Genomic DNA, 25,454 nt, shown 5'->3' with positions numbered 1-25,454 from the left:
ACTGGACTCATGTACTGAGCTGGAAACAGCTTTTAAACAATAATCCAGGCATTATCCATCTCTTGCAACACTGGAGACACTACTTTTGAGCTACAACTGCTGATACTGCTCTTCCTTACAAATCAACTAGCTAGTACGCACACTAATTAATTAGAATACACTTACGATACACGAGTACTAGCAGTGATAAAGCGTGATAGAGGCTATTGCTGTATTACAGATGTTTTCCTTTATTGCTTTAGCACTAGTACTAGGGTTGTAGAGATGAGCCAATAATAATTCTTAGCAGGGTAGCTATAGGTGGCACCGCCCAGCGGGGGATGGGGCTATGCACATAAACTGGCTCATCACTACAGACCTAACACTAGTGCTAAGTACTGGAGCAACAAAAGGAAAACATCTAAACTACAACAATAGCCTCTATCACGCTTTATCACTGCTAGTGCCTGTGTATCGTAAGGGTATTCTAATTAATTAGTGCATGCGATAGTTTGTTGACTTATAAGGAAGAACAGTACCAGCAGTTATAGCTCGATAGTGGTGTCTCCAGTGTTGCAAGAGATGGATAAGGCCTGGATTATTGTTTAAAAGCTGTTTCCAGCTCAGTGCATGAGTCCAGTCTGCTAAATACATTATGTCTACAAGATCACTTTTGGCAAATCCAGTGAACTATTTCATGAAGCAGTCAAATTTTATAAAACTTCTATAGGCTACAATTAAATCATATACTATTTATTGAGCGGTTTTGTAAATACTCATTGGGTTAGTTACCCTTAATGGGCCTTATATATGTATGTATGTCAGGGACGGATCTAGGATTTTTAGAAGGGAGTTTCCAGCGGTAGTAAGACTGAGATGTGGGGGTCTGGACTGAGATATGATGCTGACAGGTTTTAGTTTTCCAATGCTTTAAATTATTTTAATGAAACTTGCTGTTTAAAACCTTCTGAAAGTTTCTGATTTATCAATGCTCACTAGTATTTAATATGTCATGTTTTCACCAATAATTATGTAGTTAGTTATGATAGATTGGTCTACTGAATCTTTGTGATTAGCGTCAAGTATTTAGCTAGCTTTATAGCTAGTCAAGGGCATTGAAACCGGGGGGGGGGGGGGGGGGGGGATGGCCTCACACTACTTTCAAAAGCATGTTTTAGCCCCCCACACTTTTTTGGCAAAGTAGCCAATTAGCAAGAGCTATATACTTACACACACAGAAATACATACCTCCATATGAGAAGCCATACAACCATTACACAAAAGCACTCTGCCACTCTCTGGGGTATGGAATCACCAGTCCACCGCAACTGTCAAACCATTCACTGTAGCCTACTGTATTAAACACAAAAGCGCCTGTAATTTTATTTCTGTTACCCGTATGCTTGTACGTGATATCTGTCATTCAAATATTTCCTGGATCCCATTCAGTGAGAAAGTTTAAACAGTAGAAAGAGTGTCACATCCATGGAATTATATGATGTGAGAAAGATTTAACTCGAATTGAGGGTGGTAACAGATCCAAGAGGGCAGTCTCACTGTAGTGCACTAATTTATGGGAGTTGCAGATTAGTGATGTGCGGTATTGGATTTTGGCAGTCGGTATTTTCCGGTAGATAATTGCTGTTAATCTTCGGTATCAGTATCAACATCGGTATTATTATATTGTAATAATTATATTTAATGTATGAATTGCTATTAAAATTAATTGTAATCGTGTAATAATATAATCATGGCATTGTCAGCTGAAAATTTCAATCAATAACTACAAGTTCTTGTTTAGAAACACAAGCTGGTTAAGGTTTTCTCCACTTAAGCGAGATCTTCGTTGGGAACTAATGTACCCGGCAGCAGAAAAAAGTCTTTCAGATGGAGTTGACATGGCTGGTATTGCCAGGTACTCCCTTGCAATCCTTGCCAAGGTAGGGAAACGGCTTTTGTTTCGCTTCCACCATGCTAAAGGATCCTCCTTTCTGTCGATGTATTCAGTTCTGCAGTATAATGACAATTCTTTTTCGTCTTTGTCTTGATTAGTAGATAAATCAGTAGATTTCTTCTTTTTGAGTTCATGAAAACTGTCCCATAAACATTTCTTCTTCTTGATGGGTACATCTTCTTGATCATCATTGACAACACTTGCTTGTAACTGAATCTCCTTGTGTAAGTGCACGCATAATGGAAAGAAGTAATCTTTTTGCTCTGACTAAAGCAGCATTAGTAAAACAGACTTCCTTAAACCTGGGGTCTAATAAGGTACATATACCGTAAATTCTGTCTTCTTGTCCTGCAGACGAAGCACACATTACAGTGATTGCTGGTTTTTGTTCCAAAAGTTGGGTAAGCATGTAATAGGTGCTGTTCCATCTTGTTGGGCAGTCTGAAAGTAATTTGTGTTTTGGCAGGCTCAGTTGTTCTTGGAGCTCTGTCAGTCTTTCTGTACCTTTAGTTGAGCGATTGTAAAAGGCTACAATAGCCTTGGTTGATTCAATCATCTTTCGTATTCCTGGGGACATCTTAATACCATCATCAATGGCCAACTGCAGAGTATGACCGAAGCAATGCCTACTATTCCACTCACCAAGGCGTGATGCCAGGTCCATGTTAGAAGCATTATCTGTTATTACAACAGACACTGCAGCTTGGTCGATAGTGAAATCACAAAGAATCTGTTTTAAACAGGAAGCTATATTCACACCAGTATGCCTCCCTGTGAAGGGTTCAACTGCTAGGCACAGTGACACAAGTTCAAAATCTGCTGTCAAAAAATGACAGGTTAGTCCAAGATAGGCATCGTTAGCCTCTGATGTCCACATGTCAGTTGTCAGAGCCATCTTGTTCTTGCTTTGCAGTACATCACTGAGCTTTGATTCAACTTCTTTCCTTGCCTCCTTGTACATAGAAGGAACAATAGATCTTCAAAATGTTGTCCTGTGGGGAATCTGATAGCGAGGTTCTAATTGTTGCATCAGCTCAGAAAATCCTCTATCCTCAACAAATGAATATGGTTGAAAATCATGGATCATCATACCAGCAATTCCTCTTGTGAGTTTCTTGTGTAAGGCACTATTGCTATCCAGCTTGGTTTTTTTTGCAGCCATACCAGGTAAGGATTGCTGCACGTGTCTCTTCAGCACACTAGACTGACTGCTTGATTGTTTACTTTTGCGCTTTTCATCGGTTTTCCGTCTCACTTCCTCATATATTTTAGAATGCTTTGTCTTCAGGTGGCTCATTAAGTTTGAAGTATTTCCCTTCACAACTTTAATACCTTTTCCGTCCTCCTTACAATTGGCCACGCGGTGAGATCCAGTCCTTTCCAGGCGTTCCTCCGTCTTTTCAAAGTAAAGCCATACTGCACTCTCCTTACTTTTCCCTTTTGCATTCACCGATTCTACAATTATAACATCCTGCCCAACCTCTTCCGTCACATCTTCAACCTCGTCTTCGAGATCCAATTCTGTATTAGATGCCATTTTCAAGCGGCACGTGTCGTGGTGCAATCCAATAATTCAGTGCAACCCGTGAGGATATGCTAGCGCAATGGCATTGCATGCAGCGGGCAGTAACTGCAGTAATATACTAACTACCGTACCGAATCGAAGGATCATCGGAATATCGAGAGTCAGCGGTACTATCGGTATTTACCGGATTTGACGATTATATTGATGCAGCGATATTTATTGAAATAATTATATTTCAATACCGATATCAAGCCAACCACGGTATATCTACAATTACCAAATTATCAATATATTTTTGGCATACCGCACATCACTATTGCAGACTACTGGCGATCTAACCAGAAATTATGAAGACTTTGGTGAAGTTGATTTATCAAGTAGTCTAAAGAGAAACGTACAAGGACGCTGAAAATAAAATTGGCCAACCATGAATGCAGTGTGGTAATCACGTAATCGAAATTCCGGATATTAGTTAGTAAACTGGCCATGTAGCAAGAGGTGTGACATGGATGTGCTACAAGGACTTGACAGAAAGAAAGGTCCTGTATAGAAGGAGTAAGTAGCAACGTGTTGTGTATGCTTTATAGAACTATAGCGTAGAATAGCAATAGTAGTGGCATGTTTAAAATATTAGTAGCGCACCCTCAAATAATACCGCAGTGCGGCACTATTCCAAGGGTTTTATCCTTATATTTGGGCAAAAAATAATAGTACCCTTGGGGCACAAATCGAGTAATACGGTACATTACACAAAAAATATCAAGTACAAAATTTGAGAAACTTTAGCAACGAATATATAGATTAAAAATGCAATATCACCCAGCACTATTATTGCCTGATCAATATTTCATTTATGTAAATTCAGTGATCAAGTGAACTTTATCCATGGCCAGTATAAAATGTAGGAGTTTGTATCCACTGAGCTTTCATCACAGAGACATTTTTACAACTTTTTTGCTAGTTGCTTTAGTACTGATGCTTTACAGTTTTGAAATAGAACTGTTTTAACTTATGTATAGTGTATACTTAACACACATGCAATATGTCTTACATGTAGATCATACAATCAGTGATTTATCTCTGCCAACTCTGGGAAACTCCATCTGAGAATGTCTACCTCGAGTGATCAGTAGTACGATAATGAAATTTTATATATGAAATGTTTCATATTTCTGATTATAGTGGTACAGATAACAAGATAAATTGTGATGAAAGTCCAGAGTTACTATCGTTGATGCAACAAAAATTGCCTGGGTATATAACAAAGTGTTTTCGCGCATCAGGGTTTGACTCTGAAGAGGTTATTGCTTCTATGGACATGACTAGTGATGGACCAGAAAATGCTATGAAAATAATGGAAGCCTACATAGAGAAGCATTATTCGCATGATCCATCCGTGCACAGTGAATTCTCTGTTGGCCTTGAGGGACCGTTTGAATTTCCTCCAGAACATAAAGTAAGGATTTGATATTTTGTAAAAGAAGTAAAACAGAATTACAACAGAAAGATTTCATCTGTTTTCAACTGTGCAGTGAAGCCATCACAGCTAGCTTCTATACCTGACAATGAACAGCAAAATAGAAAAAGGTCAAATGTCACCAAGAATCCTCAATCAGATGGCAATCATAAAAAATGTAAGATGAGTATTGATGTGACCTTAAACGAAACACCTCCTGGCTTATCTGTTCAGCCTGAAAGTAAGGAACATAGGCAGATGCAGAGCTCAATACAGAACTGGATAGAAGGTCACCAGAGTGAATTGCTCAGAAGCCTCAATGAAGATCATTACAGCATTAAAACGGTACTACTGTAATGGTGTATGTACAATGCACTTCCATAAAATTACAACTTAAATTAACCCAAAAAAAGGGAGTTCAGCATAGAATATCAAACTGGACAAAGCATGTTACACCTTGCTATCTTAAAAGGCTTAAAGCAGACTCTGGACAAGCAAAGCTCACATTGAAGCCCATTCAGTTAGATTCTTCAAATGAATGTAGTTCTTCACAATCACATCTATTAGACCCTTTTGTGGTGGATTTGGTGGATTTTGGAGGTGTCTAAGTTACTTAGACCCTTTTCATGTTTATTTAGACCCTTTTCATGTTTATTTAGACCCTTTTCATGTTTATTACGCGCACCTGCACTGGTAGCATTGGCAACGCATCACCAGCTGAAAATTAATTTTAAACCCGTAACTGTTGTTACGGGTGGAGTAATGGCTTGTTTCTACTAATGAATGCTACATTTCTCTGTTACAAGCAGCTGTCAACAATGTTAAGGTACAACAACTACATAAAGGGTCTAAATAACTTAGACTTCAGACCACAGAATTCTAAGTAATTTATTAACCCTCAGGCCCTGTAGTAGTGCCTGAGCGAAGCGAAGGCGCCACAACACAGGGCCATCGGGTTACTAAATTACTTAGACCACAGCCCCTGTGGTCTGAAGTCTAACTATTACTTAGACAGTGTATTAGTGAAGAAGGTAGTGTTATGCTCAAATGATAAAATTTCAAAATGGCCTTCACAAAGTGAATGTTCTCAAAGACAGCTTCTTAAAGCAGCCAGCGACCCATGCCAATCACACATAACGGATTACTTTCAAATACTAAATGATATTGAACAATTGTTAAAAGCCAACTCGAAGTTATCTGATTTGCTACAACAGTGTAGGAAAGAGCAGTCAGAGGCAATCATTACTCATGATGCATCATTTACACTTCTAAGACAGCTTATTTTGAATCCAGAAAGGAATTTAGATCAAGCTCCAAACCATCGGAGGCATTCAGAAATTAAATTCTCAACAGTTCTATTAATTTATGCTGGGCCACTGACATATGATTTTATCCAGAAAAACTTACCTGAGGCATTACCATCACTTCGAACTGTTCAGAGAATTATTTGCTCTGATTACAAAACATTTCCTGAAGGTTATTTCAAGTTTGATGAGTTGGCTTTTCACATCAAGGAGTTTAAGGCATCTACAGCTCTATCCATTGGAGAAGATGCCACTCGTGTAATATCTCGACTAGATTATGACTCTGAAACTGATAAATGTGTGAGGTTTGTTCTTCCATTGAATGATAACGGTCTTCCTCTTGTAGATTCTTTTTTGGCTGTTTCTTTTAATGCTATGGAAGATGTGTTCAGGTCTGCTGCAATAGCTAAGTATGCCTATGTTTATATGGCACAGTCACTGTGCCTGACAGCTCCACCATTTTGCTTAGCCTGCATTGGCAGTGATAATAAGTTCACTGTTCAACATGTGATGTTGCGGTGGAAGCACATATATGAGGAATGCACCAAAAGAGGTTTGCTTGTATTAAGTTTTGGTGGTGATGGTGACTCAAGTATAATGGATGCTATGAAACAATCTGTGTCTTTGATGAGTGCATCCAAAGAGCCACTTTTACAAAGCATTCCTTTATCTTCTTTGGACCCAAGAATACCAGCTACTTGGAAGAAATGGTTTTGTGTGCACCCAAGATTAACAGTATCTTATGTACAGGATGTTGTACATGTTGGCATAAAGTTGAAATCTAGGCTATTGAAACCTTCAATTCTTTTACCAGTTGGCCCAAATTTCTTTGCTAGTGGAAACCACCTTCAAATGGTTCAAATGGCATATGGTAAAGATCAGCACAATCTCAGGGAGTGTGATATTAATCATAAAGACAAACAAAATTTTGATTCTGTTTTGCATATTATGGGTTCAGTCCACTTGTTAAGCACCATTCCTGAGGCTAAGGGTATCTTTCTTTATGTAAAAATAATGGCATCCACAGTTGATAGCTACCTTGATATGAGCCTTAGTCCCCTGGAAAGGGTAGAAAAGGCATGGTATGCTAATTTTTTTTGTCAGGTATTGGAGGGAGTGGATACTGCTAAATGAGAAACATACCTTGAAGCAGAATTTTCTCACCAACAATACATATCTGTGCATTGAACTCAATGCTCATGCTTTGTTAACATTCCTAATGAATACTCGTGACAATGTGAATAAGAATGACATTGTTTTCTTTCCTTGGTTACTAGGATCACTTTCCTGTGAGAAGACGTTTAGGAGTGCCCGCAGCATGAGCACTGTATTTTCTTCTGTACTAAATTTCAGTATTTTAGGGTTACTTTGCCGATTGCACCGCCTTAACATCCAAGCAATGCTACAAGTGGACGCAGAGAAATCTGGAATTAGGTTTCCTCGTGCAGAGAAGTACATTGAGAGATCTGGCACAAAATCATATGTTGCTCCATCAGTTGCAAGTATTACCAATCAAGAAATTAGCAAAGCAGTTGAGAATGCATTGGGCAGAGCAAAGGAAACTTTGGTAAATCTTGAAATGGATTAATTACTGAAGAAACATTCAAAGTGGGACAATGTGAAGTGGAGTAATGTAGGTGATTGTGATGTTGAGTCAGATGCGGATGACAATAGTGATGATGATAATGATCAAGAAGAAGATACTGAATCTGTGGCTAAAGAAGATGAGGTGGTATCAGCGATAGTCAGGAGGTATGTGAAGATGATCCTGTGGAGGTTGAAAAGGATCTACAATCAATCAGCCATCAAGGTATTGCTGGTGCAAAGACTTCTGAAAAGCTTGGAAACTTTAAGAAATCTCTTGCTCCAGTGAAGCTGAATTCAGCAATGCCTTGTTATGCCTTTACTAGTACTGACAGGAAACATGTAGAAATTTTTTTTCTACATTTGTGGAAGTTTCACTGAATGACAGAACATTTTCAATCCAAATGACAACAGCAATATGGCTATTGCAAGAAAGTGAACGAGTCTCGTCTGATCGCTTATTTCGTGACAGAGACAAACAACCCTTTGCAAGTACATCGCATCCTCTGATGCCAATTTCTTGTGCAAACCCTGTATTAGCATCTACACTGACAGTTGAAGATTTATGTATTTATAAATACACCCCTGACTGGGAATTGGGATGCATACTTCAGTTTGCCAAGTACAACACTGACACTAAGAAGTACAGCAAACCTTATAAAGAGCTGAGTGTTAAAGTTTGCACAAAACATGTCAGAGTGTTGTGTACATGGTACAAGCATGTAAAGGATAATACTGACATGTTTCAGCTCACACAAAACAGAGAAGTGGAATACAAGTAGGCCTGAGCCTAATATACTCAAACTTTTACCTATTATTCTTTCCAGAATTTCCCAAAAATTTCTCCTATTATATTCTTTTTTTATTCTTTTATCTAGCCTATTGTTCCATAATAATGCTCACTTCGTTTCTGTAGCTATAGTCACTTAGTTCTCAAGATGCAGATATAAGCAGTAGTTTTACCAGAATCAATTAATTAATGGCTAGCCATAAATGAAGCATTCCACTTTACACATAATGGTTATTACAACAGACGTAAAATAGCTATCAGGAGTATAACAAAAGAGTTTTCAAGTATCAGTGTATTAAAGCTGTAGCTATAACTACATGATAAGTTTAGTGGATAATGATATCAATATGTTTGTTGAAAGACTTAAAGAAGATACACTGGTATAAGATGTACAAGTTTCAGAATTGGAGATAATCATGCAGTTAAATCCCTGATGCTGTCTGCAGGTTGTTAACATGAAACGATCTGACTGCTTTATTAGAATATTTGAACGTTCTATTAGGGTATATCAATCTTTTAGAGGTTTTTCAGCTCCTTTCAGCCAGCACTCGTATAATACTGCCAGCTATCTATCATTCTTAGTAGTTTAGTACTTTCTTCTAGGCATGTCCCTTAAGGTGGCACTAAAGCAATAACGTGCATTCTTGACAACAATCTGCTGTGTCTCAATGTGGTCTCAATTTAAGACATATTGAAAGTCAGTACTTAATTTTGCATACAATAAACTATACATACAGGAATCTATCATTCGTAGAGAGTATAAAGTGTAGAACTGCTCTCAAACCAAGAAATTGGTGGTACTTAGTGGACCACAGAAGACGCCTTATCTCTCAATAACCTCAAGTTTAAGCTCCAATATTACTTCACATGATGAAAGCATACTATTACAACAATTATTCTACGTATCAATAAATGGAAGCGATTTACAGGTCGAAATATATGGCATTTACAAACAGATGAGAGCCTTGTTCCTCTGTTCGCACCAAGCGAAGATGCCATACAATGGATATATGATTTATTCAGACACTATTGCTTATCATTCATATGAGGTTTCATAGCTGTTCAACTCATGTCTACAGAGAAAAGATAATGTTTGTAACAGGCTGTAAGGTGAGTCGAAACAAATAATAATTATTAGTGGCGTTTGTTTTCACATTGTCAAGGTTGTCAATTTGTTGTAAAGGTGAGTTACATTCCACCTGAACTGTGTAACAGCAGCTGTTTATTGTTTTTGCTAACAACTCACCTGTTATTCATGGCTGTTTTTACTCTTGGTAAGTTTATTATGGTTTTGTGCCGAATGATATGTATTTGTTATGGCTTCTTGTGCCGTCATTGCTTTATCACCACCTTAATTCCACTGATTATTCCCGTGGACGTCCGATAATTCTAAAATTATGCCTGTAACCATCCTATTATTCCGGAATTATTCTCATGAAATTGCTTACCTATTATTCTCATAATTATGCCGGCATATTAGGCGCAGGCCTAAATACAAGTCACTTGAAAGTTATATTTGCACTCTCCGAGAAGATTGCATTATCATAAAAAAATGACAGTAGCAATAATGATTTATTGCCAGCAAGGCAGTTATCATTGACAGCTAAGAAGTTTTCCACCAAAGAGCAATACGAGGAGTCTGTACAAGTGATGGTAGAAGATTACAAAAAATCCAACAGTCATCAGAATACCAGAGAAAGATCAAAAAACAGTGCTACCATGGCCAGTCCAGTATTAATACCTGATGAAAGTAAAGTCAATTTAGCTACAGCAAAAGACCACTGGGTAAAATGTGGTGGAATTTCCCTAAACAAAAGAGATCTACAGCGGCTTACCAGTGGAAAGGAATTGTCTGATTTACATATTAATGCATTTCAAAACCTTCTTAAGATGCAATTCAGTTCCATTGGTGGATTGCAGAGCACTCTTTTGCAGCAGAATAAGTTACCTCTTTCAAATAAAAAAGACAACAACTTGCAAGCTATTAACATATCAGTTAGTTCTACTGTTAAACACTGGGCTGTACCAGAAACCAAGAACAAAAGTATTTTTTTGTATGACTCTGCATACACATCAGTTGCTGGTGATGGCAAGCAAGTTATTGCTCACCTGATTAACACTAATGAAGACCAACTTACTGTGCATGTGATGAATATCAGCAAACAGTCCAGGACTACAGACTGTGGACTTTACGCAGTAGCCATTATGTCCAGCTTGGCACTAGGCAAAGATCCATGCAGTATAGTATTTTAAAAAGAAGACTTGCAAGCACATTTACAGATCATCATTGAGAAAGAGCAAATAACAGAATTTCCATCTACCCAAAGGCATTAGGTAAAATCTAGGATACTACAGACAGAAGATTTTGATGTGCACTGCATTTGCAGAATGCCAGATGATGGATTGAAGATTGTGTGTTGTGATACTTACAACAAATGGTTTCATTCCACTTGTGTTGAATATTCTGATAATAGAAAGAGCTGGTATTGTACTGTGTGTAGTGATGCAAAACAGTAACTGGCACTTAACTATATGCAGTAAAGATATTCAGATATTTTTATTCTGTTGTCATTATTACAGCATAATATGACTACCACATAACAATAAATTATCAGTTTATTTAATTATCAACCAATGTTTGTGACTAAAACATAATCTTTTCAAACATTTGAGCTCAATCAGAATTTTGAGACCATTGTGGTAAATTATTTTTAAGCTATATAAATGTGTCAAGTTTAAGCTATTTGTAAAAGGGTACCTTTTCACAAATCCTGTTGCATCTTGAATGATAAAGTCAAAACGTTACTGTGCAATTTGATATTATGAGTTTGATAGTGCTACTAGCTAGCTACCTTGCATGCTGTAAAGCGAGCTACACTTAAGAGTAGATATAGCTAAGTAGCAGCCTATGCTATAATTACAGTACAAGCTGAAGCTGATATAGCTAGCTACATACATAAACAAAACTGCTATATACATAGCTAGCTAGCTGTTTGAATTTTAAACTGGAATCTTGGTATGGAATCCGGAATCTTTGCCTGAAATCTGGAATCTTAATGAAAAATTGGTGGGATTCGGAATCTTACACGCGATTTTCGGTTGGTGTCGGGGCCCCCCGAACTGGCCACAAAGTTACAACTGGCCATGAAGCGACAAAAGTTGCAAACAGGTGCAATAGCACAGCTGAAGTGTGTTGATGGTCTAATGGCGACAGTGTTGACAAGCAGACAAACGCCAATATGCTTGCTGTAAACTCAGCAACACCAGTAGTTTCACTGATGGCTAGCTAGTTGTGAATGTGGAACATTGTTGGGGTAGCTGTAATATGCATCAAGCAGCTGGCTCGTTCAGTTTGACGGCTAGCTTGATCAAGTGCTGGTATGGCTGATGAAGGTAAAACCCAAATCCCACTTAACCATACATCCACTAATTAAATCAGTGACATAAAAATTCTTTGAAGTGTTGCTGAATTTACCATAACAGTCTCACGTGACAACAGGTCTCTAAATGAAACTTAGAGCCCTCATCTCAGGTCTCTAAGTGGTATTAATAACCTCATTAACTGTGTCAACATCAAAGAGAATTATTCATGTTGCTTTAGAACAAGTGATGATGAAGGAGTATCTCTACTTGGTATTTTAAGAGTGTACACTTTGATATTAAAAATATGGCCAATTTAGGGATTTTCCCACTTTGCTACAAAGCCAATTAGGGATTTTCCCTCATAGCTACCATCATTTCTTATTTCACTACTTTTTATAGTAGGAACCCTACGCAAATAATTCCATAAAATTGTAAAATGTGACTGGATCTGCAAGAATCCCATATGTTAGCACAAGCCTAATTTTACAATAAATGCAATGGGTGGAGTATTTATAAAATCAAAAAGTGAAGGAAGATGGTAATGGCAAATATACTTTGGTACCATCGTGATCCCCAAAGCAAGAGGAGTTCGGAAATCTTAGCTTCATGTCAGTGCTCCCAAGGATATGGAAGATATGAGTGTAAGTCTGCCTCACATTGGATGAGCAGTTTCTCACATTTTCACCTTCGCCCTTGTTGTATGAAGCCAGCAATGGATCCACCTGTTCATGAAGAATCTGATAGTGTGAGTCAAGTTTCATCTCAGTACAGGATTGCATTTGTAAGTTATGAACATTTATTTAAGTGCCTGTGGTTTATTTTCCATATTGTCACTGTACTAATCAATTTTCCTGTTCAGTTAATGCTTCTAGAACTGAAACATTAGTTGACTATTCCTTTGGCTATCTAGATAAAGAAAATGTAATAAAATGGAATTCAAAAAATGTGCTAACATATTTGGGTTTTGCAGATCCGGTCACAAATAGTACTATGTTTCAAATTAATTTCCCAACACGTTAAGCAATGTGGCTGACCAAATTTCAAATTAAGCTTTTTTCCGATAGTTAATAGCCTTTTTCACTATTTGGTAAATCAGATGAAACATGTCAAAAACTCTAAATATATTTCCAATACAAAGTCCTTCAAAGACCATGCCTACAAAATTTTTAATATGTATTACTCCTGTTGGGCAAACCAAAAAATCATTATTGTGCTTTGTTAAAATACATTCACACCTTACGGTAAACTGTCTTATATCAGTCAGAAACTAAAAGTACATCATATAACAAACCATTTTATCAGCCATGCAGTAGTCTGACTAGCCTTCCAATAGCTGCTTTTTGGCAATAAAGTGCGGGTTTCAGTTGAAACGCCCAATACGCAATATATTGTGGGATTCGCCCAGAGGGGAAAAGGTTCATCTGTAGCGTAACTGATACCCATTTTACGTAAATATCAGGCAGATATACATTCTACCTTCGTGCCTCATTATATTGCCTCTACAAAAGGGCTCAAATAAGTGGCCTAATACACTACCAAAACTACATTTAGAAACAAATGTGGTTTACTAATGGTGATTTACCCTTCTTCGCTCGCATCAACAGTTGTTTCAATGACTACAGCAAGCACTAAACATGAAGTTTGTTCACTAGACATTACCAAGTAACAACGTGCCTAGGTTAGTTGTGTACATATTTGTGGTTTGCAGTATAGAAACCATACATGACTGTTATTAATTACATTACACAGCTAGTACTCTACAAAAATAAAAGTAATTGTATTGATACAATATTAGCTTGTAATATAACATTGTTTAGTTACTGCCTGTAGAACATCAGTCACCCCAACAATTATGGTGTGCCACATATAGACCTATCATCTGATGAAATGGACACACTACAAAAGGGCTTAGCTACTGACCAACAATCAGTTGCTAATTGAGAGGGTGATACGCAAAACTTTTTCCCAACCAACACTTCAACATTGTCATCACAGACTGTCTTTATTATTCATGAATAAACTAACTGGAATTGGGAAGGCAATACACAAACAGGGCTGGAGAAGATGACAAAACATGCAGGCATGACAAGATCAGAGACAAAGTGGACAATAAGCTTGTATCCCAGTGAAATAGTCTCTAAATTGGAAAACAGAAAATGTGTTTGTTCAGAGCCAAACAACAAAATGCTCAACTAAGGAAGGATGTAGAGACAGTAGCCAACAAACATTAAAAGCTACCAACATGGAACTATAGGGGAGACAAACAACTAGTAGCATCTCAGACCATACAAGCCCAAACACCACAAGTCATGGAGTGGGTATACACACTTGAATTTCAAAGGCAACAGAAATTATCCACCAACATGTAAGATTTATGACAGATCCTTTTTTCAAGCCAGTGAGGGTTGATATGGTTGGTAAAGAATTGATTTCAATTGATCTCAAAGGCTGCTTAACAATATCAAAGTATAGTCCCCCTGAAAATATTATGGAAACACTTAATGTGACACAGCAATTCAATGTTTCTTACAAAGCATACCATGAATTATCCATGATTTACTCATCTCCCATGCTGGTGTACTATTAACAAAGAAGCCAAAAAATACTTTTTATATGATGTTTATACTACACCAGGACCATTCTAGGGATAAGTAGAATTCTAGGAAAACGGGAACGGAACGGAAAGCGGGAACGGAAACGACCAACAGAAAATGCTTGATGAAGGTTATCATGTCAATATACAGGTTAGATTTTACAGCATGATGCTTCTTTGTAACATTGTTGGACCCTCTGTACTGTTCCGCTAAAATGATCGAAACTCTCTAATAGAGCAGTCACCGTCCATTAAAATACTCTAATAGAGCAGTCACAGAATGTTTTGCAAACCATGTATCTCACCAGGGCCTTTTAGTATTGAAAGCTTGTGAATGATTTTACTATAGCTGGCAACCCTCAGCCTCTTCATTGGAGTCACCTCAGCCTGACACATACCGTATCTACCACATACCTAACTTTTATCTTGACAAGGTTGCAGCCATACACCTTCTAACATCTTTATGTAAACACTGTCAATTGATTAGAATACTTTGTAAATCACTTCATTCTTAATTGTTGAATCTTTTGTATGGTTTCAAGGAGTATAGTTATTTCAGTTTTTAAATAGTGTTGATGATATAGCTAGTGTGTGTCATATGAGACCAGCCAGGCACATCTTGGAGCTGACAAGCAAGCTAACAGCATACCTTATCATACATAACTCTTATCAGGAAGCTGCATGTAAGTGCATAGCCTATATAGACACTGTCTTTAGTCTATATAATTAGAATACTTCACAAACTTCTTCAAGCATGTTTCAGTGTTGAATCTTTTTAAATGTTTATAGTTTTAAAGGAACAGTTAACAGTCAGTGTTGATGACTTAGCTAGTCTACATACCTAATCTTTGCCAGCCATGTCATTCACAGGTTTAAAGGTCCACATAGTTTACGAAACATTCTTGACTGTTCTAGTAGAGTATTTTAATGCACGGTGACTGCTCTATTAGAGAATTTCAATCGCTTTAGCGGAACAGTGCGAAAGGGTCCAACAATGTTACAAAGAAGCATCATGCTGTAAAATCTAACCCGTATATTGACATGATAACCTTCATCAGGCCTTTTCCGTTGGTTGTTTCCATTCCCGCTTTCCGTTTCCATTCCCGTTTTCCTAGAATTCTACTTACCCCCATTCTAGGGGTACAGCAGTCACTTCAAGTGTAAAAATTGAAAACTTAATAATACAAAACTAGCCAAACATAAAGAATGAGTTGTGTATATGAATCAGAAATAACTGATGATACCTAGTTGAACTGTTACAGACCAGCAATACTTTAGAGGGCACAAACACTGTCACGAACTGAACTGATTATTATACTTTAATCTAATGATGTAATCTTACATCATGTAACACTATGTATTATATCTATTACGTCATTACTTAGTATTGTATAAATATGTTGATTTGTTATTAAAATTCACTTGAGAGAAAGTTCAGTTAAGAAGTAGTCGATTTCATTGCTACTTGGCTTCTCTTCTCTGCGACACAGTTTATTGGCACAGTGAGCAGGATATATCACGTTTTGGGCTACTGAGCAAAGATGTCTGGGCCAATTCGTAAGCTACTTGGACCCGCAAAGGCTCGATTACAAGGATATTTTGAGGATGCGGAGATGTTTCTTGTCTTGCCTATTAATGAAGAAGATGTGGAAGACAAGGAGGCGACTATAGAGGAGTATGTAGAATGTATTAATAATAATGTTACTATTCCTGAAAGATGTGACTGCAAGTAGGGCATACTACTGAGCAAATTGAAAGCAGAGTAAAAGGTCATGGAGGAAAAGGAGCATGCACGAGTAGCAGAAGGTACAGAAGGGTACAATGACACAATAATGAATGCTGGTAAGATTATAGCTTGTTTTAAAGGAAAATTAAAACACGTAAAACGTAAATTCAAGCTGAGCCAGCAAAGGGTAATGCTTAACTCACCTGTCCTAAACCCTTCTCCGTTTGACCAGTCTAATGCCCACTCTAATCTCTCAAGTCAAAGTGTTTTAGATGGCAGCCTAAGTCAACGCAATAGTGTTAAGGTCAATTTACCTAAAATACAGCTTCCTTGTTTTGATGGGAACATTCAGCAATGGACTGAATTTTGGGAAATGTTTACTACATCTGTGGATCAACAAAATTTGTCCAATGTGTCAAAGTTTACTCATCTCAAGGGTGTTTTAAGAGATGCTGCAGCAGCAGCCATTTCTGGTATAGCGATTACAAATGATAATTATGATTTAGCAGTCATCCTGTTAAAGGAAAGGTTTGGAAGAGTGGATGTTACCATTGAATCCTTGTATATTAAGCTGCAAGGTCTTCCAAGGTCGGTTAATAAATTTACAGAAATCCATAAACACAAGAACAAATAGAAAAGATATTGAGGCAATTAGAACTACAAGGGGAGGTTGTTAACAATCAAATAATGCTAATCCAACTAGTTTTGTCAAAATTTCCACTTGAAGTGGTTATCAAGCTGGAAGAATCTAAGCCACCCACTGAAAGGTGGAATATGGAGAATCTGAGAAAGGCAATTTTAAAGCACATAAGAGTACAAGAAAATGTTTTTCGTTATACTTATAACACCAAGGGTCAGCTCCAAGTACAAGGTGACAACAATAAAGGTTGGGGTATAGGGCAAAGGTCTGTTTATTGTCCCACTAACAAGGAGACGGGTTACCAATCTCAGACCACTCCAGCAGAAGTGTTTGCTAGTTTCAGTGGCAAAGGGAATAGTCAGAGGGTAATGCAACCTTGTATATTTTGTTATGGTGACCATTATAATGATCAGCGTGATAGGTATGCCACAGTTGTGGCTAGGAAAAGGAAATTAAATGAAAAGAAGCATTGTTTTATCTGCCTGAAACCTGGTCATGTTTTGAAGAGCGGAGTTGATAATTCTACCCAAGGAAATATTACCTACCTCACCATCCTGTGTTGACCCCTTCGAAGGCTACAACAAAGGTCCGTATAGTTTATGATGGTTCAGCAAAAATGCAGACTGCTTCAAGTAGTTTGAATAACTGTCTACACCATGGTCCTAAAGAGAGCCTTAAGGAAAGGGATGGGCTGACAAGTGTTGTACTGGAATAAGTTGATGACACTGCTCTCAGAGGTGTAGGCTATTGTTAACACTCGTCTGTTAACCTATATTTATGAAGAGTTTGAGTCAAGATTTGTTCTCACCCCATCACATTTCTTAGAGGGTAATTACAACAATGCAATTCCCTTTGACACTGAGGATAATTTTGAAGATATTGATTATGTTCCCAATTTGGATTCGACACAAAATTTATTGCAGTACTAGAAAAAGAACCAAAACAACTTCAATTGTTCTGGAATGGATGGTCCAAAGGCTATTTACTCAGCTTAAGAGAAACCTTACCACTATATAGTACATATGGGTCCACAATTACAAGTACGTAGACAGCCAGAAGTTGGTGAAATTGTAATTTTAAGAGATAATGGATTACCACGCAGGGAGTGGAAATTAGCTAAGGTAGTGGAACTGATAAAAGGCACGGACTCTTGGATTTGTTCAGTGAAGATACAATTGTTTAATAAAACAATCTTGGAAGAGCAGTAAACTATTTACATCCTCTAGGAATCAAGTCAGTGATTGGTAATGAGGATAAACCAGCTAAATCCAGTACCGCAAGTACCTCAACACATGGAGGAATCAAGAAAGTAGCCAACAACTAAGTTTTCCGCCATTTTAGATAGTTTTTAAACCATGGTTGACTGTATTAGGTGAGCTCCAAAAGGGAAGGAAGGCAGGGGCCCAGAAGGAGGGACAGAGGCTGTTCAAAAAAATTAGAAAGGAAAGTGTAGGGATGAATTAGGCCAAGTTACAAGCCATTCAGGTATCAAAACTGGCTAAAATTAAAGGAAACTCACAGAAGAGGTACTTATTCCATAAAGTCCTGCCTTTATTCTAAAAGATTAACTCTTGATATCTACGTAGATGAGAATAATGTACTATAGAGTTGTATATCATTATCAAAAACACATGTTGTATTAGCACTTATCAGCAACCTGATAGCCAACATAATTTAGATATTTGTCACTGATCAATTTCACATCTTGTCATGTAGCTATAACTGTTCACTTTTAATTAGTACAGGTGGAGCCCCAACAACTTAATATGTTTACCAGTGGTTTACACATGGTGTAGATTAATGTACTGTAGTGTCATGTACTAGTAGCAGGTGTAATGGCTAGGAGTAATGGCCAGGAGTAAACAGTAGTGAAATTCTGCCTCATTTATACCCTGTTGGCTTTAGCAAGGAAGTACCTGTGCTTTTGTGCCACTATAGGTGTCCATCTGAATGTTCATTAAGACAAAGTTACTCATAATCATTCCTTGTTAAACCCTGAAATGGTAAACATGTTAACCTTTTACTAATTTATATGCACTATGTTCATTTACTGGATTTACAATGTTGCAGTTTTTATTTACCGTATTTACTCGATTTGTGCTGCACCCTCGAATAGTACTGCAGTGCGGTACTATTCGAAGGTCTATATCCTTGTTTCTGAAAATAATTTTAATTGTACCACACCCTTGAATAGTACCGCACTATACTTTCATAATTACTAGTGCTCTCATACCTTTAGTATTAATCTCCATCTCGGTTTAAGGAAGGCACTGTCCTGGCAAAACTTAAACAGCTATCACGTAATCGAAATTCCGGATATTAGTTAGTAAATTGACGATGTAGGATGAGACGTGACATAGATGTGCTACAAGGACTTGACAGAAAGAAAGGTCCTGTATAGAAGGAGTAAGTAGCAACGTGTTGTGTATGCTTTATAGAACTATAGTGTAGAATAGCAATAGCAGTGGCATGTTTAAAATATTAGTAGTGCACCTTTGAATAATACCGCAGTGTGGCACTATTCCAAGGGTTTTATCCTTATATTTGGGCAAAAAATAATAGTACCCCTGCGGCACAAATCGAGTAATACGGTACATTATACAAAAAATATCAAGTACAAAATTTGAGAAACTTTAGCAACGAATATATAGATTAAAAATGCAATATCACCCAGCACTATTATTGCCTGATCAATATTTCATTTATGTAAATTCAGTGATCAAGTGAACTTTATCCATGGCCAGTATAAAATGTAGGAGTTTGTACCCACTGAGCTTTCATCACAGAGACATTTTTACAACTTTTTTACTAGTTGCTCAACTGTGCAGTGAAGCCATCACAGCTAGCTTCTATACCTCACAATGAACAGCAAAATAGAAAAAGGTCAAATGTCACCAAGAATCCTCAATCAGATGGCAATCATAAAAAATGTAAGATGACTATTGATGTGACCTTAAATGAAACACCTCCTGGCTTATCTGTTCAGCCTGAAAGTAAGGAACATAGGCAGGTGCAGAGCTCAATACAGAACTGGATAGAAGGTTACCAGAGTGAATTGCTCAGAAGCCTCAATGAAGATCATTACAGCATTAAAACGGTACTACCGTAATGGTGTATGTACAATGCAAACTTTGTAACACTTCCATAAAATTACAACCTAATTTAACCCAAAAAAGGGAGTTCAGCATAGAATATCAAACTGGACAAAACATGTTACACCTTACTATCTTAAAAGGCTTAAAGCAGACTCTGGACAAGCAAAGCTCACATTGAAGCCCATTCAGTTAGATTCTTCAAATGAATGTAGTTCTTCACAATCATGTCCATTAGACAGTGTATTAGTGAAGAAGGTAGTGTTATGTTCAAATGATAAAATTTCAAAATAGCCTTCTCAACATGAGTGTGCTCAAAGACAGTTTTTTAAAGCAGCCAGCAACCCATGCCAATTGCGCATAACGGATTACTTTCAAATACTAAAAGATATTGAACAATTGTTAAAAGCCAACTCAAAGTTGTCTGATTTGCTACAATAGTGTAGGAAAGAGCAGTCAGAGGCAATCATTAGTCATGATGCATCGTTTACACCTATTCTAAGACAGCTTATTTTGAATGCAGAAAGGAATTTAGATCAAGCTCCAAACCATCGGAGGCATTCAGAAATTTAAAAAAATTCTCAACAGTTTTATTAATTTTATGCTGAGCCACTGACATATGATTTAATCCAGAAAAACTTACCTGAGGCATTACCATCACTTCGAACTGTTCAGAGAATTATTTGCTCTGATTACAAACCATTTCCTGAAGGTTATTTCAAATTTGATGAGTTTGCTTTCACATCAAGGAGTTTAAGGCATCTACAGCTCTATCCATTGGAGAAGATACCACTCGTGTAATATCTCGACTAGATTATGACTCTGAAACTGATAAATGTGAGAGGTTTGTTCTTCCATTGAATGATAATGGTCTTCCTCTTGTAGATTCTTTTTTGGCTGTTTCTTTTAATGATATGGAAGATATGTTCAGGTCTGCTGCAAAAGCTAAGTATGCCTATGTTTATATGGCACAGTCACTGTGCCTGACAGCTCCACCATTTTGCTTAGCCTGCATTGGCAGTGATAATAAGTTCACTGCTCAACATGTGATGTTGTGGTGGAAGCACATATATGAGGAATGCACCAAAAGAGGTTTGCTTGTATTAAATTTTGGTGGTGATGGTGACTCACGTATAATGGATGCTATGAAACAATCCATTTCTTTGATGAGTTCATCAAAAGAGCCACTTTTACAAAGCATTCCTTCATCTTCCAAGAATACCAGCTACTTGGAAGGAATGGTTTTGTGTGCACCCAAGATTAACAGTATCTTATGTACAGGATGTTGTACATGTTGGCATAAAGTTGAAATCTAGGCTATTGAAACTTTCAATTCTTCTACCAGTTGGCCCAAATTTCTTTGCTAGTGGAAACCACCTTCAAATGGTTCGAATGGCATACGGTAAAGATCAACACAATCTCAGGAAGCGTGATATTAATCATAAAGACAAACAAATTTTGATTCTGTTTTGCATATTATGGGTTCAGTCCACTTGTTAAGCACCATTCCTGAGGCTAAGAGTACCTTTGTTTATGTAAAAATAATGGCATCCACAGTTGATAGCTACCTTAATATGAGCCTTAGTCCCCTGGAAAGGATAGAAAAGGCATGGTATGCAAATTTTTTGTCAGATATTGGAGGAAGTGGATACTGCTAAATGAGAAACATACTTTGAAGCAGAATCTTCTCACCAACAATACATATCTGTGCATTGAACTCAATGCTCATGCTTTGTTAACATTCCTAATGAATACTCGTGACAATGTGAATAAGAATGACATTGTTTTCTTTCCTTGGTTACTAGGATCACTTTCCTGTGAGAAGACGTTTAGGAGTGCCCGCAGCATGAGCACTGTATTTTCTTCTGTACTAAATTTCAGTATTTTAGGGTTACTTTGCCGATTGCACCACCTTAACATCCAAGCAATGTTACAAGTGGACGCAGAGAAATCCAGAATTAGGTTTCCTCGTGCAGAGAAGTACATTGAGAGATCTGGCACAAAATCATATGTTGATCCATCAGTTGCAAATATTACCAATCAAGAAATTAGCACAGCAGTTGAGAATGCATCGGGCAGAGCAAAGGAAACTTTGGTAAATCTTGAAATGGATCAATTACTGAAGAAACATTCAAAGTGGGACAATGTGAAGTGGAGTAATGTAGGCGATTGTGATGCTGAGTCAGATGCGGATGATGATAGTGATGATAATAATGGTCAAGAAGAAGATACTGAATCTGTGGCTAAGGAAGATGAGGTGGTATCAGCGATAGTACAGGAGGTATGTGAAGATGATCCTGTGGAGGTTGAAAAGGATCTACAATCAATCAGCCATCAAGGTATTGCTGGTGCAAAGACTTCTGAAAAGCTTGGAAACTTTAAGAAATCTCTTGCTCCAGTAAAGCTGAATTCAGCAATGCCTTGTTATGCCTTTACTAGTACTGACAGGAAACATGTAGAAATTTTTTTTCTACATTTGTGGAAGTTTCACTGAATGACAGAACATTTTCAATCCAAATGACAACAGCAATATGGCTATTGCAAGAAAGTGAACGAGTCTTGTCTGATCGCTTATTTCGTGACAGAGACAAACAACCCTTTGCAAGCATATCGCATCCTCTGATGCCAATTTCTTGTGCAAACCCTGTAATAGCATCTACACTGACAGTTGGAGATTTATGTATTTCTAAATACACCCCTGACTGGGAATTGGGATGCATACTTCAGTTTGCCAAGTACAACACTGACACTAAGAAGTACAGCAAACCTTATAAAGAGCTGAGTGTTAAAGTTTGCACAAAACATGTCAGAGTGTTGTGTACATGGTACAAGCATGTAAAGGATAATACTGACATGTTTCAGCTCACACAAAACAGAGAAGTGGAATACAAGTAGGCCTGAGCCTAATATACTCAAACTTTTACCTATTATTCTTTCCAGAATTTCCCAAAAATTTCTCCTATTATATTCTTTTTTTATTCTTTTATCTAGCCTATTGTTCCATAATAATGGTCACTTCGTTTCTGTAGCTATACCGTACGGAGGGAAATTTTGGAGGAGGGAAAATTTGGCGAATCAAGCAAAATATCACTGTTGGCGAAATAAAATTTGGTGAATTGTTAGCAAAGCGCACGCCGTGTTGAATTAATTAGATCACTAATCGCTGTGCCTGAAGCGAAAACTAGAGTGTCACGCCTCTCAGCGATTCGCCGCCTGGAGTCAGCTACCAACTAAAAGGTAATACTATATAGACAGTAGATCTACACCATCTGGAACGGCGAATATCGTACTTAACATGGTAGGACTCGCTACACTTGTCATTCCCGTTTCGAGGTGAAGTTTGAGGCGAGGTTTGAGGATACCACGTGTACAGTAACTAGCTAGCTAGTGAGGTAGTCGAGGCAGGCTTGGCTCTAGTGTAATGCCTGGCCCACTATCCCTTGGTTGAGTAGAAAACTGATTAGTTCGAGGCTTGGTTTGCTATTTTCTTCGCCACCAAAATATTTGGATGGGGAAAATTTGACGAATTCATGGTCAATCGCCAAATTTGCCAAATTTTAACGGCGCCAAAGTTTCCCTCCATACGGTAGTCACTTAGTTCTCAAGATGCAGATATAAGCAGTAGTTTTACCAGAATTAATTAATTAATGGCTAGCCATAAATGAAGCATTCCACTTTACACATAATGGTTATTACAACAGACGTAAAATAGCTATCAGGAGTATAACAAAAGAGTTTTCAAGTATCAGTGTATTAAAGCTGTAGCTATAACTACATACTAAGTTTAGTGGATAATGATATCAATATGTTTGTTGAAAGACTTAAAGAAGATACACTGGTATAAGATGTACAAGTTTCAGAATTACAGATAATCATGCAGTTAAATCCCTGATGCTGTCTGCAGGTTGTTAACATGAAACGATCTGACTGCTCTATTAGAGTATTTGAACGTTCTATTAGGGTATATCGATCTTTTAGAGGTTTTTCAGCTCCTTTCAGCCAGCACTCGTATAATACTGCCAGCTATCTATCATTCTTAGTAGTTTAGTACTTTCTTCTAGCTAATCAAGAATAGGCGTGTCCCTTAAGGTGGCACTAAAGCAATAACATGCATTCTTGACAACAATCTGCTGTGTCTCAACGTGGTCTCAATTTAAGACATATTGAAAGTCAGTACTTAATTTTGCATACTAATAAACTATACATACAGGAATCTATCATTCGTAGAGAGTATAAAGTGTAGAACTGCTCTCAAACTAAGAAATTGGTGGTACTTATAGTGGACCACAGAAGACACCTTATCTCTCAATAACCTCAAGTTTAAGCTCCAATATTACTTCACATGATGAAAGCATACTATTACAACAATAATTCTACGTATCAATAAGTGGAAGCGATTTACGGGTCGAAATATATGGCATTTACAAACAGATGAGAGCCTTGTTCCTCCGTTCGCACCAAGCGAAGATGCCATACAATGGATATATGATTTATTCAGACACTATTGCTTACTGTTCATATGAGGTTTCATAGCTGTTCAACTCATGTCTACAGAGAAAAGATAATGTTTGTAACAGGCTGTAAGGTGAGTCGAAACAAATAATAATTATTAGTGGCGTTTGTTTTCACATTGTCAAGGTTGTCAATTTGTTGTAAAGGTGAGTTACATTCCACCTGAACTGTGTAACAGCAGCTGTTTATTGTTTTTGCTAACAACTCACCTGTTATTCATGGCTGTTTTTACTCTTGGTAAGTTTATTATGGTTTTGTGCCGAATGATATGTATTTGCTATGGCTTCTTGTACCTATCACCACCTTAATTCCACTGATTATTCCCGTGGACGTCCGATAATTCTAAAATTATGCCTGTAACCATCCTATTATTCCGGAATTATTCTCATGAAATTGCTTACCTATTATTCTCATAATTATGCCGGCATATTAGGAGCAGGCCTAAATACAAGTCACTTGAAAGTTATATTTGCACTCTCCGAGAAGATTGCATTATCATATAAAATGACAGTAGCAATAATGATTTATTGCCAGCAAGGCAGTTATCATTGACAGCTAAGAAGTTTTCCATCAAAGAGCAATGCATGGAGTCTGTACAAGTGATGGTAGAAGATTACAAAAAATCCAACAGTCATCAGAATACCAGAGAAAGATCAAAAAATAGTGCTACCATGGCCAGTCCAGTATTAATACCTGATGAAAGTGAAGTCGATTTAGCTACAGCAAAAGACCACTGGGTAAAATGTGGTGGAATTTCCCTAAACAAAAGAGATCTACAGCGGCTTACCAGTGGAAAGGAATTGTCTGATTTACATATTAATGCATTTCAAAACCTTCTTAAGATGCAATTCAGTTCCATTGGTGGATTGCAGAGCACTCTATTGCAGCAGAATAAGTCACCTCTTTCAAATAAAAAAGACAACAACTTGCAAGCTA

At 37.5% G+C, this 25,454-nt stretch overlaps 1 protein-coding gene across 1 annotated transcript; it reads right to left on the bottom strand.

Annotated features, from left to right (window-relative positions):
• Positions 1-1,762: 1,762 nt before the first annotated feature.
• On the bottom strand, positions 1,763-2,894 carry LOC136247865 (zinc finger BED domain-containing protein 4-like). Its single transcript, XM_066039686.1, has 2 exons — positions 2,202-2,894; positions 1,763-2,152 (listed from the first exon to the last, which is right to left on the bottom strand). The coding sequence occupies exons 1-2, from the start codon at positions 2,892-2,894 to the stop codon at positions 1,763-1,765; spliced, it is 1,083 nt and encodes a 360-aa protein (XP_065895758.1).
• Positions 2,895-25,454: the final 22,560 nt, after the last annotated feature.

Source organism: Dysidea avara, chromosome 2 (assembly GCF_963678975.1).
Source record: "Dysidea avara chromosome 2, odDysAvar1.4, whole genome shotgun sequence".
NCBI lineage: Eukaryota > Metazoa > Porifera > Demospongiae > Dictyoceratida > Dysideidae > Dysidea > Dysidea avara.
The sequence above is the reverse complement of the archived record's forward strand: the minus strand, read 5'-3'. Positions and strand labels throughout refer to the sequence as shown.

Excerpts from the sequence above, each read along its gene's own strand:
- LOC136247865 (XM_066039686.1), bottom strand. The coding sequence starts at position 2,894 with ATGTACAAGGAGGCAAGGAAAGAAGTTGAATCAAAGCTCAGTGATGTA. Across the intron at positions 2,153-2,201 it reads GTTTTACTAATGCTGCTTTA|GAGATTCAGTTACAAGCAAG; the intron begins GTCAGAGCAAAA and ends CACTTACACAAG.